The sequence below is a fragment of the Phascolarctos cinereus genome, unplaced genomic scaffold (assembly GCF_003287225.1).
Source record: "Phascolarctos cinereus isolate Bilbo 61053 unplaced genomic scaffold, phaCin_HiC Scaffold_2;HRSCAF=192, whole genome shotgun sequence".
In the NCBI taxonomy this organism is placed as follows: Eukaryota; Metazoa; Chordata; class Mammalia; order Diprotodontia; family Phascolarctidae; genus Phascolarctos; species Phascolarctos cinereus.
The window spans coordinates 228078547-228091705 of NW_027555625.1; the positions used below are offsets into that span (position 1 = coordinate 228078547).

At 41.7% G+C, this 13159-nt stretch overlaps 1 protein-coding gene across 5 annotated transcripts in view; it reads right to left on the reverse strand.

Moving 5' to 3' along the window:
- PKIG (cAMP-dependent protein kinase inhibitor gamma) overlaps window positions 1–13159 on the reverse strand; it is a 42150-nt gene that overhangs the window by 11841 nt on the left and 17150 nt on the right. For 3 of the 5 annotated variants that reach the window (XM_078149849.1, XM_020984121.2, XM_020984119.2), the window contains exon 3: window positions 13001–13117. The exons of 1 other annotated variant lie outside the window; for it this stretch is intronic. In XM_078149849.1, the coding sequence (XP_078005975.1) occupies window positions 13001–13082 (82 nt within the window). In that variant the 5' untranslated portion in view covers window positions 13083–13117. Of the gene's footprint in view, window positions 1–5334; window positions 5390–13000; window positions 13118–13159 lie in introns of all 5 variants that reach the window. One more of the 5 variants, XM_078149850.1, reaches the window with a different exon arrangement.

A 13159-nucleotide genomic window follows, 5' to 3' on the forward strand; every position in this document is an offset into this window, starting at 1 on the left:
TATTAGTAGGATAAATTATTCTTGGGTGTAAGCCATTTTCCTTTGCTTTTCAGAACCTCATATGCTAGTTTTCCCTTTTATTTCTTACTGATAACAGATAAACCTGCACGATTATGACTGGAGTTCCCTAGTATCTGATCTGTCTCTTTCTGGTCATATGTTATATTTTCTCTTTGTCCTCGGAGTTATATGAACTTGGCAGTAGTATTTTTGGGTGAGTTAATATGGGGTTCCTTTCTGGTAGCATTCTGTGGATTTCCTCAAGGTGCACTTTGTCTTCTGGCTCTACTATTTCCAGGCAATTTCTTTTTATGATTTCCTGAAACCATGAATTCTGAAATAATGAACTGAATACTACATATTCAAGTTTTTTGTTTGTTTCATTATGTTTTTCTGGGAGGCCAATGATTCTTCTGTAGCAGGTATTCTGGCCTCATTCCAATGGAGTGACGTTACTGTATCTCCCCTTCTTTGCTGCCCCTCTTGTCTACTGTCATAAGTCTGGGTCTCACTTGTATTTCCCCACCATCACTGGTAGGTACCAGTAACTGACTGATGCTCAGTTCTACTTAGTTATTTAACATCAACTGGCTTTTAGGAAGGGATATTTCCTTTAAAGATACAGCAAAAACAAAAGTATAAACATTTCCCCCCAACGCTTCCATGGTACACTCCTCCTCCTATACTACCTCGGTCTCTGGAGACAGTGGGCTGAGATTTAAAACAGTTTCTACATAAAACTGGTCCCACCAAGCTCATGTCCAGATGCGAGATGACTTCCCCATGAATCCTCATCTTAGTTATTGCTGGGCTAAGACTCTAAGGTCACTCCATAATCCTTGGGGCATTGATTCTGAGCTGGTTGCAAAACCTAGCATGGACTTAGCTCTCAGATAACTGGCTTTTCAGAAGCTCTCTCTCTACACTCTATTTTCAAAGTCACTTGTTTTCAGTTTTCATTGTAGATCTCAGGTATTCTTTCAATTTTGCCACCAAATTTTGTCTCTGCTTTAGTATTTCTCATGTTTAATTTTTGATCTCCCTCTCCATTCTTTTTTCTCTTTTTTCTGTTGTTGTTGGAATCGTTCAGTTTCTGGAATAAGCACAGATTCTCAGTTTTTCATTAAGAGTGATAATTTCAGGGCAGCTAGGTGGTACAGTGGATAGAACACCAGCCCTGAAGTCAGGAGGACCTGCGTTCAAATCCGGCCTCACCAAACACTTGACATTTACTAGCTGTGTGACCCTGGGCAAGTCACTTAACCCCAATTGCCTAAAAACAAACAAAAAAGAGTGATAATTTCACTCCTTACTACTTCCCTTCAATTCTTTTATGGGATCTTCCAATCACTCTTGAGATTTTCACGGTTATTGCATTCTCTTTTCTGGTGTTGTAGCTGTAGTTCTTATAGAACACTCTTTTTTCAGAGTTCTCTTCCTGTACTTTTCTCTTAAAATTTTAAATTCTGAATTTAATGAATACTAAAAAAAGAATTTTTCATATACAAAGTAGAACAGAAAAAGAAGATATGTGAAACCATCAGTCTCTATTGCACATAGTTTCCTTTAAAAAATTTATAATAAATTCAACAGATTACCTTCAAAGTTGTCCTGTCAATGTTTCCTTCTGAACTGTCCTCTGTTTCTGGTACCCTCTTAACATTGTATTAGGTACCTTTCTTAATTTTCTTAATCTGTTCATTTTTTTCCCCCAATCAGGATTTCCTTGCAAGAATTTTTTTTCTGGGGCAGCTAGGTGGCACAGTGGATAGAGCACTGGCCTTGGAGTCAGGAGGACCTGAGTTCAAATCTGGCCTCAGACCAAACACTTGACGCTTACTAGCTGTGTGACTCTGGGCAAGTCATTTAACCCCAATTGCCCCCCCCAAAAAGAGCTCAACAAAGAATTTTTTTCCTTTCCTTGCTTTTTGTTGTTTGTTTGGTACATTTCTAGCTGTTCTGAGATGTTGAGAGAATGTTCAGTAGCAGCTATGAGCAGGTTGATTCTTTTGCACATGTCATTCTCCCTTGTATGATAGTTATTCATGTATACATCTTTCCTGATTGGACTGAGAGCTCTGCAGCTATCGTTGCATTTCTAACACCTAGCATACAGCTAGCTTAGGATATGTTGATCAAATTTAAATGAACAAGTGTGATCACTTCAGTGGCAGTTTTTGAAAATCAAGAAAACATGGACTATTGTGCTATAAGAAATGATGAGCAGGTGGACATCAGAAAAACTGGAAAGACTTGTATGGACTGATGCTGAGTGAAGTGAGCAGAACCAAGAGAACACTGTACACAGTAACAGACACATCATGTGATGACTAACTTTGATACACTTAGCTCTTCTAAGAGGAAGACAAAAAATAAAATATATACAGGAGAAACTGGAAATAATCAACAAAGGTAAGGCATCAGGAAAGATGCAAGGATCTAAGACAACTCCAAAAGACTCATGATGGAAAATGCTATCCACATCCAGAGAAAGAACTATGGAGTTTGAATGTAGATCGAAGCATACTATTTGCTCTTTTTTTCCCTTCTGTTTTGTTGTTTCTTCTTTCTTGTGCTTCCTCCTATTGGTTCTAATTCTTCTTTACAACATGACTAATGTGAAAATGTTTAATAGGAATGTACACATAGAGCTTATATCAGATTGCATGGCGTCTTGGGGAGGGAGGAGAGAAGGGAGGGGAGAAAATTTAAAACTCAAAAGCTTATGGAAGTGATGGTTGAAAACTAAAAATAAATAAAATAATTTTAAAAGTTAATAAATATTATTTTAAGAACTTTTTAAAAAAAAGAAAAGAAATACTTGCACTATCTACCTCAAGAAAAAGAAAAAAGAAAGCATGGGACCCACAGAACTAGACTTACAAATGGTGCCAGGGTACAGCATTGTAAGTCCTTTCAGGTTCTATTATTTTGTGATCTTCTCGATTATTTTTTTTTCAATCTTCCATGTCAATTTCTCAGTCCTGTCACAGTGGGTGCTCCTAGGAATTTTCTGTCACTTTCAAGCATAGAGTTTTGCAGGGTCTAGTCAGGAGTGGGGAACCTGCAGCCTTGAGGTCATATGTGGCTTTCTAGGTCCTTGGGTGCCACCTTTTGACTGAGTCCAGGTTTTACAGAACAAATCCTTTTATTAAGGGGATTTGTTCTGTGAAGTTTGGATTCAGTCCCAGGGCCATACTTGAGGACCTAGAGGGCCACATGTGGCCTCGAGGCCGAAGGGTCCCCACCCCTGCACAGTTCTGAGACATCTCAATTGCCCCATGTTACCAGACCACATATATGACTTTGTCAGGGGCAGAAATGAAAAGGAATGTTCACTCTTGCTCTATGGGCCCCTTCATATCATTGGGTCAAGGAGACTGTTAAGCTTCAGAGAGTAAGGGCTTTGTGAGGCTTCCCATCAAACTGCCTCCCACTTCTGCTTTTAATATTCTACCCCACTCATCAAGGGATGCAAGAACTTGTAAAATGAAGAGCCCTTTAGTGTTTGCCAAGAACTACACAGCTCTGTTTCCAGACTCTGCGGCTTATTAATCCTCATCCCTGGACCAGAAATTCCATTACATATTAAAACTGTTTTCCAAATACATCAGGAAAGGTCATTTCCTGTTTCTTTAAGGGAAAAAATATTATTTGCCAAAATCCACAAAGAGAAAAGAAACCATTTTCTAAAGGACAAGGAGAACAGAAGAGGGGCTTATCCCACTGGGAAAAACTTCTCTTAGCAGGAAAGTTCCCAAGGTCATCCCCCTGTTGTGGAATGGATAATAAACATAGTTCACATTTCTATGACACATTATGGGGAAGGGGTTGGCAAACTAGAGCCCATGGGCTAAAACTACCTGCCTGTTTTTGTAAGGCCTGGGAGCTGAGAATGTTTTTTACGTTCAAAATAAAGTTTTATCGCATTTAAAAATGTAACTGCCATTCTTAGCTCAGGCTGTACAAAAATGGGCAGTTGGCCAGATTTAGCCCTTGGGCCATAGTTTGTCCACCCTAGTTCACAAAGTGCTTTTCTCATAAAAATTCTATAAGGTAATTCTGTAAATTCAGTAAATCAATTTGGTAAATTGTGTAAATAAAAATTTTGTAGGTAATATGAGTATTATTATCCCTATCAAACAAATGGAGGAAGTTGAAAAAGGGAAATGACTTTGCTTGACTCGAGTAGCTAGTAAATGGCAAGGTTAGGACTCAAAATCAGGTCTATTAAGTCTAAGACTAGTGGTATTTGTATTACATTCTGCTGCTTCTCAGAATATTGTTGTGATCACTTAATGTCAACATGGTAAAGCCACCTAAATCTCTTAGAGTCTTGTACCCTAAAGTTGAATTCTATTCAGATCAACAAATATTCATTAAGCACCTACTCTGTACCAGTCACGGGCCAGTCATTTGCTGGATTCTGGGGATACAAAGAAAAACCAAATTGTCCTTGATGAAATTAGATGCTTACCTTCTACAGGGGAAAAACATGTAAACCAACATATAAATTCAAAATATATACAAAATAAGGACAAAGTAATTTTGGTGGGAATGTGGGAAGGGAGGAGAGACCCCACAAATGGGTGGATCAGAAAAAGCATCTTGAAGGAAGAGGTTTTACTTAAACTAAGTCTCGAAGGGAATAAGGAATTCTAAGAAATGGTGGTGAAGAGGAAGAGAGTTCCAGGCATGGGGGCAGCCTGTGGAAAGGAGAGGTGACAAATGCAACATCAAAGACGCCAGCAAGGAGGTCCATCTGTTGAAACACAGAGTGTATCGGAGGGAGTAATATGAAATCAGAACAGAAAACTAAGTCAGAACCAGATCGCCAAGGGCACTGCCAAGCTGCGGAGTTTGGCTTTGCTCCGCTAGGCAATGGGCAGACGCTTAAGTAAGGGGAAAGCATGGCTGTGATTGTGCTTTAGAAGTATCGATTTGGCAACAGTGCAGAGAATGGAGAGACCAGGGAGGATGTGAGAGCCCCAAGCCAGGTGGCAGAGGAGGAGGGCCTGCACTGCAGACATGGTTGTGTGAGCGGAGGGAAGGGGAAAGAGGAAAGAAGTCTCAAGGAGACAGAATTAACAAGACCTGAAACTGGCTGGGTATGGGTGGGGAGGGGGAGGCAGACTGAAGAAGTCAAAGTGTGTGGACCCAGGCAACAAGAAGGAGAGTTGTTCCTTTGGCAGAAATAGGGAAGTTAGAAAGAAGGATAGATGTGTGCAGAAAGATAAGGAGTTCTGTTCTGGTGACTTTAGAGTCTGAGATATGTAGTACAGAGAGTGTTGGAGTCAGTAAAACCTGAATTCAAATCTTGCCTCATCTACTTACTGGCTGTATGACTCTGGGCAAGTCACTTGACATCATTAAGCCTCAGTTTCCTCATCTGTAAAACAGTGGGGATCAAATGAGACAGCAGAAGTAAAATGTTTTGTAAACCTTAAAGCTCTATATAAATGGTAGTTATTATTGCTATTACTATTATTATGACATTCAGTTTGAGATGTCCAATTGGCAATTGGAAAATATGACTGGAGTTCAGGAGTGATATGAGCATGGGCTATGTAGATATGGTAATTACCTGAATAGAGATGATAGCTAAACTCATGCAAGTTGATAGAATCACCAACAGAGAAGAGTATAAAGAGAAAGAGAGAGAAAGTAGAGAGTGAGAAGGACCCAATACAGAGCTCTCGAGTACATGACTAGATTGAGAGCAGAGTACATGGAAGATGACCCTGAAAAGAACACTGAGAAGGAGTAATCAAACAGCTAAGAGAACCGAGAGAAAGAATTGTTATAAACATCAAAGAAAGACAAAGTATCCAGGTGGAAGGAGAGGATAACAGGGTTAAATGCTGCAAAGAGGCAGGATGAAAACTGAGAAAAGGTCATTGGATTTAGCCATTAAATAATCACTGGTGACTTTGGAGACAGCAATTTCAGGTAAGTGGTGGGGTCAGAAGCCAGGCTACAAATAGGTGGAAAGAATGGGAGGTGAAGTGGAGGCAGTGAATACAGACAGATTTTTTTTTAATGGGTTTTGCTGTGACAATGATACAGAACAATAGCTTGAGGGCATGGCAGGTTCTCTCTCTGTAGGCTAGTTGCCTATAGTCTGTAGATTTTGCTGGGGGTAATGGATTATAAACCACTATTCCATCTGCAGCAGGGAGAAAGAGATGAGAACAAACACCTAGAAATAGAGAGCAAGGATACTGCTTCTTGTTGTTTGAGGATAGGGAGCCAGCAGAAAAGGAGCCAGGAGATAAGGAGATTGATAATTGGGGGGGGGGATTTAAAAGGACCAGCTTCCATAGGGAGCTTGGGAGGGGGTGGGCTCAAGGTCATAAAGGGTCTCAGCAAAGTAAAGAACCACCTCTTCCTCTAAGACCCAAGGGTGATGATGGTGGAGAGATCTGAGGTTTAGAACTGGGAAGAAGAGGAAGCTCATTATGAAGCCGGAAAGTTAACTTGGTCTATTACCAAGCCCCTATCTGAAGCTTCTCCAGCATGAGAGAATCTGCTCCAGGTTATAATCTACTGGCACAGGCTTCAAGAACGCAAGGTCTTCCACAGCTGCCTCTAGAATAGACTAGTAGCTCCTGGAAGGCTAGGACTGGAGCAGCTTGGTGGCACAGTGGATAGAGCAGTGGGCCTGGAGTCAGGAAGACCTGAGACATCTGGGCACATCATTTAATCCCAGTCTGCCCCAATCTTTCCTCAACTGTAAAATGGGATAATAATAGCACCTACCTCCCAGGCTTGCCGTGAAGATCATATGAGATAATATTTATAAAGTGCTTGGCATAGCACTTGGTACATAGCAGGCACTTAATAAAGGTTTGTTCCCTTTTCTCCTTTCCCTATGCTTGCCCCAGACTCAGCACAGGGCTCCTACATTATGGAAAATACTCTACTGAAGAGGAGTCCAAGAGAATAGAGAGGCCCTAACCTTGAAGCCAGGAACCCTGGGTTTGAATACTGCCTCTAGGATTTACTGACTGTATAACTTGGGGCAATTAGCTTTTCTGGTGACCCTCAGTTTCTTTTCCCACAAAATAGGGATAAAAATGCTGTTGTTTATTCATTTTTCAGTCATGTATGATGCTTTGTGACCCCATTTGGGATTTTCTTGGCAAAGATACTGGAGTAGTTTGCTATTTCCTTCTCCAGCTCATTTTATAGATGAGGAAACTGAGGCAAATAGGGTTAAGTGACTTGTCCAGGGTCACACAACTAGTAAGTGTCTGAGAACAGATATGAACTCAGGTCTTCCTGACTCCAGGCCCAGTGCTCTGTGTACTATGGTGCCAGCTAGCTGCCCAGGGATAATAATATTGCCCAATAACTGAGAAGTACAGAGTACAAGGAAATGATTGGTAAATGCAACATAAATGCAAGCTAATAATAGTAACCAAACTCTATACTTTACATATGAGGAAGGCAGCTTGATGGTGCAGTGGATAGCACACCAGCCCTGGATTCGGGAGGACCTGAGTTCAAATCTAGCCTCAGACACATAACACTTATTAGCTGTGTGATCCTGGGCAAGTCACTTAATCCCATTGCCTAGCCAAAAAAAAGAAAGAAAATTACACATGAGGAGACTAAAGGTCAAAGGAAGGGAAGGAAGTGTCTTACTCAGTTTCACATGGCTCTAAGTGACAGAGTTGTAACTCAAAACTAGGCCTTCTGATTGCAAGTCCAGGTCTCCTTCCACTATCTAACAAGGCAAGGCCCTTGGGGAAAGGCAGAATAACAACAATACATAGAATTTATATAGCACTTTGAGGTTTGCAAAGTGCTTTACAAATAACTTATTTTATCCTCACAACAACCCTGGGAGGTAGATGCTATTATTATCCCCATTTTATAGTAAGGAAACTGAGGCAGAAGTTAAGTGACTTGCCCAGGGTTCCGCAGCTAGGAAATGTCAAAGGCTGGATGTGAACCCAGGTCTTCCTGGCTCCAGATGTAGCTCTCTAGTCAATTAGTCGCTCCAAACTATTAATCAATCAATGTTTATTAAGTGCCTGCCATATACTAGACACTGTGCCAAATGGAGGGGATTCAAGATGAGGCAAAAGATATTCCTTGCCCTCCAGGAGTTTAAAATCTAAAGGGAGATTCAACATGCAAACAAATATAGTCAAAGCAAACTATATGCAGAATAAATAGGAAATAATTAACAGAAGGAAGGCATTGAAATGAAGAAGGCTTGGAGGAAGCTTCCAATAAAAGATGGGATTCTAGTTTGGACTCAGAGGAAGCCAGGGAAGTCAGTAGGTAGACCTGAGGAGGGAAAGGATTTCATGTATTGGGGACAGTCCAAGAAGGTGAGTGTCTGTGAAACAGCCACGAAGCTGGCATCACTGGACTGGGGCACATGTGGAGAATAAGAGGTAAGGAAACTAGAAAGGCAGGAGGGGGCTGGGTCATGAAGGGCTTTGAATGCCAAACAAAGCATTTTGTATTTGCTCCTGGAGGCGATAGGAAGCCACTGGAGTTCATTGACTGGGGGGTAGGGGGCAAGGGGAGTAACATGATTGGATGGACTCGTACTTTAGGAAAATCACGTAAAGAGAGACTTGAGGCAGGCTGGCCTGCCAGCAGGCTGTTACCAGGTGTGAGGTGATGAGGGCCTACACTGAGAGGCGGCAGTGACAGAGAAGAGAAGGGAGCTTATTAGGGAGATGATGCAGAGGTGAAATTGACAGGCCTTGGCAAGAACTTGACTATGGGGGATCTGAAATAATGAGGAGTTGAGGATGACTCCTAGGTTGTAAGCCTAAGCAACTGGGAGGTTTGGTTGCTATCTGTAGTAACAGGGAAGTTTGAGGAGGGGAAAGATAATTTAGTTTCGGTTATGTTTAGCTTCAGGTGCCTAAAAGGCAGATGGAATTGTGAGAATGGAGGTTGGCAGAGTCTGGGGCAAGAAAAGGTAGATTTGAGAATCATCAACATGACGATGGTAATTAAACCCATGGGAACTGATGAGAGAATAATCTAGTTAGGGATATTATTTGGTGCCTGGGCCTGGCATAAAAGAGGAAGTCCAATCGGCAAGTGTGGTGCTCATCTGGAGTAACCTTTTTGGTCCATGACAATGTCAGGGCTAGTAAACACATGCTTCACTTCTGCAAGACCACGGCCAGGCCACATGATGAGATTACAAAGTAAAATAAATAGGGCCAATGAGGGCAGGAAAAAAAAAAGGGGGGGAGGCTGAAGCCCAGGAAAGAGCACTGAACCGGGAGTCAGGAGACCTGGTCCTGATTCCGGCTCTTCCCCCAAATCCCTGCGTGACCTTGGTCAAACCACTTCCTTTTACAAGGCCTCTGTTTGCTGCTACAAAATGAGGGGGTTGAAACAGGCGATCTCTGCTATCCCTTCTAGTTTTGACTGCTTATGTTCTAAGACTCCCTCTAACTCTGATGTCCTTTATTATATTTTCTGGTGTCAATTCCAGCACTGTCCTAAGGTCCCTCAAAGGTCACACATGAAGTGACACAAACCAGGCCTTGAATCTAGGTCTCCTGGTTCTTGTATCTCAAATGTCACTGAAAATCTGGCAGCTATGACATAGAGATGAAGACCCTGAACCCTTCACATGAACACCCCTCTGGAGCATGAAACCAACAAAACAGAAACCAGTCCCTGGGCTTCAGATGATAGTAAGATGATACTGTACTGAGCTCCTGACCACTCTAACACCAAAGGAAAAACATCTTCCTTCATCCCCTTAAAACAAGAATTCTCTTTTCTTCAGCCACTGGCTAAAAAAATTTCATAAGACTTGGCAGCTGAGAAGCTCCCAAATAAAGAGGAGCTCCTCAGAAAACTCCTGACTTCAGCCTTAGAGAAACAAAAATTCTAAATGAGATTTCATGGCCATATTTGAAGCACATTTGAAAATTTGCCAATTAAGAAGCCCTGAACTTGAAGTTATAAAAACCAAGTTCAAACCCCAGCTCTGCAGTTCCTTTGTTGTCTGATCTTAGGCAAGTCACTCCCCATTTGTTAGCTTTGGTTTCCCCATCCATAAAAGATAATAATTCTCCCTGAGCTTCCTGCACAGAATTGTAATAACCAAACAAAGTGATAGACAGCTTTCCAGCAGCTCTCTATTTGTAGATGCTTTTTCATCTTTCTTCCCACCGCAGATGGAATAATGGTTTGTTGTCCATTGCCCCAACTAAGTCTATAGGCGATAAACAAACTTGTCTATAGATCTCGAACTACTGTTTTATGTGTAGCATTAATTCATGTAGCTTTCTGTTGGGAAGCATCTGTGTTCTGAAAACCCAAAGAACTTAACCAGGTGTCTTCAAAACATAGCAGGCAGCATGGTGCAGTTTAGTAATATTGGGTGAGGATTCGAAAGACAGGTTCCAGTCTCTGCTTGACCATTAACTCACTACAGGATCTTGGGTAAATCACTTCCCTTCTCTGGGCCTCAGTTTCCTCATATGTAAAATAAGGGGACTGAACTAGATAACCCCTAAGGTCTCTTTGAGCTCTAAGATTTTAGGTTCTAAGAGTCTTTTCATATTTGACATTGCATGCTGTATTCCCTAAAGTCTCTTCTGGCTGTAAATAACTTTCTGTATTCTATCTTTTAAGGTCCCTTCCAGCAGTGATATTCTATGCGCTATGTTCAAGGAATTTTTCCAGCTTTAAACATTCTATAAGTCTCTGATTCTATGTAACTATAAAGCTCTTTATAAATGTAAGTTACTGCAAGATTCACCACTTGGTGGAACTCTGCTGGGCCTCTCAGAACACTGACCTATGAGGGGGCTCATCAAGGATTAGCTTACATTTTCTAAATGCTCAGGTGGATCTCTGGTTCTGTTTGTCTGCTACCTCAGGGCCTTGCTAATCCTAGAACATCAAAGTTGCAAGGGTCCTTGGAATACAGAATGTCATAGCTTGAAGGAACACATCTTAAAGCACAGAACACAGAATATCAGAACTGGAAGACCTTCAAAGACCACCTATTTCAAACCCCTGTAGATGAAGAAATTGAGCCTTGAAGAGGGAATGATCTATGACCAAGTAATGATCAAGTGCGTAGCACCATAGCAAGTCTCCAAACAAGCAATGTCCCCAGTGCTCTTTTCACCAGCCTTTGTTGTCTCCTCACTGAGGAACAGAGAGAGGCTCAGGGAAGATTTGTTCCTTGTGCAAGCTCACCCACCTCATAAAGGGCTGGGGCAGGATCAGAACCTAAGGCTCTGAACTCTGAGGCCAGCATGCTTTCCATTACAACCTGTGGCCCCTCCTACAGAGATGGTCTGCCCGAAGGTCAATATCCTCTGGTCAATGGCCTTGTATTTTCATTTTCCCCTGTTTTCTCTCATGTCCCGTGTGCCTCCTTCAAAAAAGACATCACAGCCAGCCTATGATGGGAGGCCCCAGGCTCTTCTCCCACTCTGTGCCTGTGCAGTCTCAAAGCTGACGAGGTCACTCTCAAGTGAGGCTGGCCTAGACACATTCTGTTCTCATTCCTCTCTCTGCCAGATGTGGGATGGAGAGGAGATTCAAAGGCAAGCAAAAACACCCTCTGCCTCTGAGCAGTCTGCCAACACTGGGGGAGGCATGATCCTAGTGTGCGTCATCATGGAAAGGGGCCTGCAGAGGCCACACACTCCCCAAATACCTGGATGCATTCCCAGATTGTACTTAAGGCCTTTGATGGCTCTACACAGAACATCTGTGCCCAAGATGAACCTTCACAGTTCACAGGAAAGAAAGGAATCTCCCTACATTTTAGTAACATTCAGTAAGCAATTGCCATGTAAGGGCCCTTTGCTAGGTGCTAGGGAGAGACAGAAATAAGAAGCAGTCCTCTTTCTTTAAAGAGCTAGCAGTCTAGTAGAGAATTTATTCTTTTCATTATTAATGATAACAGTCAGCATTTACATAGCATTTTATAGATCAAGGTAAGGGACACGAAGGAGTATTGGGGCTGGAGTCATTATACCTGAGTTATTCTGATGCTTGTCACTCCTGTGACTTTGGGCAAATCTTTACATTCAAAGATCATGGCAAATGAGAGAGGTACCATGAGATTAGGGAAGGGGAAATGCCCTAGTTTTCAAAAAAGAGAACAAGATCTGCAAATTGTAGGCCAGTGAACTTGTCTTTGATTCTGGACTAGGTGGTTAAAGAGATGGCTGGCAAATATCTAGAAAGAGAAGCAAGGTAATTACAGAGTCAGGGCTTCACCAAAAACAGGTCATTTCTACTAACTTCATTTCCTTTTTTTAACAAGATTACTAAACACATAGGTGAGAACAGTAAGATACAGTTTTTCTAGACTTTTGCAAAGCTTCTGATAAAATATCTCATTACTTGTGGAAAAGATGAAGAGATATTGATTAAATGATTAAACAATTAGATGGATTCAGACTGGTTGGATGGCCAGACTCAAAGAGCAGTTGGTTAATGGTTCAATGTTAATGTAGCACTTGTCTCTATTAAAATTCATTCATTTAATTTCATGTGACATTTGGCCCAGTATTTTAACTTATGAGACCCTCTTATCCAATGTGTTAACTATCCCTCTCCTAGCTTTGTGTCACTTGCAAACTTCCCAAGTTCGCTTCTATGCTTTTATACACAGCTTCTATGCTTTCACCCGACACTAATTTAAAAAAGAATAAAACAGCATAGACAAGTAAATCCCTGGAGCCTTCCTCTAGAGACCTCCTCCCAAGTTGATATTAAACCATCAATGACTACCTTTTAGGTCTAACATCCAATGAGTTCTGAGTCCACCTAACTGTAATCTCATCTAGTCTATATCATTCCGTCTATCCCCCCCCAAAAAAAAAACCAACCCAGAAATAGCATGAGAGACTTTCTCTAGATGTTTTACTAAAATCTAGGCAAACTATGTCTCCTGTTCTCCCCAGTCTTTCAAAGATCACCAACAGTGGCCCAGAAGTCATATGGGCTAGTTCTTTAGGTACCTCAAGATGTCACTCACCTGTGCCAAGTGATTTGAACTCATCAAGGACAGCTGGGTGCTCTTTCATTGTTTCCTGACTTATCTTGGGTATCAACTCCATAAGAGGCACGCTTTTTCCAGTCTAAGGATCATTCTCTTTACCAGAGAAAGCAGAAGCCAAGGAAGAATGGAGAAGAT